General features: G+C 44.5%; 1 protein-coding gene across 1 annotated transcript; it reads left to right on the forward strand.

Moving 5' to 3' along the window:
* The first annotated feature begins 612 nt into the window (after window positions 1-612).
* On the forward strand, window positions 613-2,019 carry LOC109773124 (protein FAR1-RELATED SEQUENCE 5-like). The gene has a single exon (XM_020331820.1). The coding sequence runs from the start codon at window positions 613-615 to the stop codon at window positions 2,017-2,019; it is 1,407 nt and encodes a 468-aa protein (XP_020187409.1).
* Window positions 2,020-2,294: the final 275 nt, after the last annotated feature.

A 2,294-nucleotide genomic window follows, 5' to 3' on the forward strand; every position in this document is an offset into this window, starting at 1 on the left:
GCCTCAACCACTTGGATTTCTTTTCTATCCTAGTATAACAAAAAGGAGAACAACCTCACAAACTGTTTAGGATTCATGGGCAACCCTGATTAGAAAAACCTGACAACTTAAACAGTAAATTGAGGCAACTATGTTCATTTTTATGCAACTCTGATAATCAAAAAAGCATGACCCAGCAAAAAAACTTTATGTCAAAAACCTAGTCTTGTTCTACTTATGCATAAGTGTTGCTTTATATTCTCTATAAAAACAAGTTGCTCACTACATTGTGGTTAGTTTCCTGAAAGACAAGTTTTTGTTTTTTGATTTTTGCCAGGATGGATGATGATGATAATGTCATCATACTACTCGGAGTTAATTGTCCCGTACACAGCTAAAGCCATCCATAACCACTGTTCAAAGCTGAATGCCGCAACTAAGGACATTGACATTGAAGAAACACTCAACTACTTTTGCAAGGTGAAGGAAAACGACCCATGATTCTTCTTTAAATGCAAGACGGATGCGGAAGGCAGGATAGAAAACTTGTTTTGGGTGGATGGTGCGGCATGGAGAGCTTACGCGGAGGCTTATCATGATTGTGTATCATTTGATGCAACTTATCTCACAAACATGTACAATATGCCATTTGCCCCCTTCATTGGCATCAACATGCATGGGCAGTCAATTATGCTTGGATGTGGCTTCGTGCGGCAGGAGATAGCCTCAAGTTATGACTGGTTGTTTGATGCTTTCCTGGAGGCAATGGATGGGTTGGCTCTGGACAACATCATCACGGACCAAGACATTGCTATGGCACAAGCAATCAAGAGGAAGACCCCGACAATGATTCACCGTTGTTGCCGTTGGCATATAATGAAGAAAGCGCAAGAGAAGCTTGGCCCTGTGTTGGCTAGGAACCCATATTTGGTCAAAGACTTCAACGAATGTATCGACTTCAGTTTCACCCCAGCTGAATTTGAATGGAAGTGGGTTGCGCTTTTGTTGAAGTATGAGGGGCTTATGCATGGGCACTTTGAGAAACTCTATGAATACCGGGCTACATGTGTGCCATGCTACTTCAAATTCATGTTCTTCCCTTTACTCCAGTCGACGCAACGCAACAAAGGGTTCAATGCTGTCTTGAAGCGATATGTGAACCCACACAAGTCAATCCTCAACTTCGTCAAGCAATACGAGAAGATTCAGGTACACATACTCATGAGGGAGAGCAGGAACGACTACCGGACAGAACATTTAGAAGCGCAAAGATGGTCGTGTTTCCCCGTTGAGAGGCATGCCTACAAGGCATACACTAGGGACATCTATGTAAAATTTAGGACTGAGTTTCAGATGATTGGCCAGTACAACATGCACCCCGCTGGAATCAACTTCTATCACCTTGAGCCCAATACAGAAGAAGTTCCAGGGTATGGCAAAAGGAAGTATCTAGTCACAGTGAGGCCAGAAGCAGCAATCTATGATTGTGAATGTTGCAAGTGTCATAGGGACGACCTACTTTGTTGCCATGTCTTGAAAATTTTCACGCACCTTGGCGTTGATGAGATACCTGCACACTACATTAAGCACCGCTGGACGCAGGATGCGGTACCAAGTGCGCCGCCGCTAACTAACGAGAGCCCACCACCGGACTTACCCGCTGAGTCGGAGAACCAGGTTCAGCAAGTGAATATGGCAATGGATTTTGCAAAGCTAGCCAAGAAGGCAATGACAAGTGATGAGACAACCGCTGCAGTTGGGAGGCACATGAAAGAAGCAGATGTCGAGGTCACTAAGCTGAATAAACTAAGAAAGAAGAGGCTAAAGGCACCCCGAGAAGCGGCTCGGGCTAGGGAAGCATCAAATGCTAATGCCCCAAGTGGTTCAGGCCAACCTCCTGCCCCCTACCCCCCTGCTCCTATGGATCCACCTCGGTCAGTCACAAAAGGGCGCAGCCGCAGCAGGCGCTTCCAATCAGCACTAGAGCTACACCCAAAGAAAAATAACAATGATGCGACGTGCCTAGGGAAGCTGCTGTGATGGTTACCACATGAAGAAATGATCCCTGGACTTGCAAACTAGTTGAAGCAAAAAAAGCAACAATGTCCTGCTAGATGAAGCAACTGTGGACTGGTTTTTGAGCAGATGGAGAAGGGAAATCAAGCAACTGACAGTTCAAAGCAACTATGGATTGATTTGGAGGAACTTTTTTTAACTTATGTGTTTTCCTAGCTTTAAATTCACAAAATGGAGACATTGTAGGTGGATGCTTAACATTTGTGCTTCATTCCTTACTAAAAAACTTGCAAACCTAT

The sequence above is a fragment of the Aegilops tauschii genome, chromosome 5 (assembly GCF_002575655.3).
Source record: "Aegilops tauschii subsp. strangulata cultivar AL8/78 chromosome 5, Aet v6.0, whole genome shotgun sequence".
Taxonomy (NCBI): Eukaryota; Viridiplantae; Streptophyta; class Magnoliopsida; order Poales; family Poaceae; genus Aegilops; species Aegilops tauschii.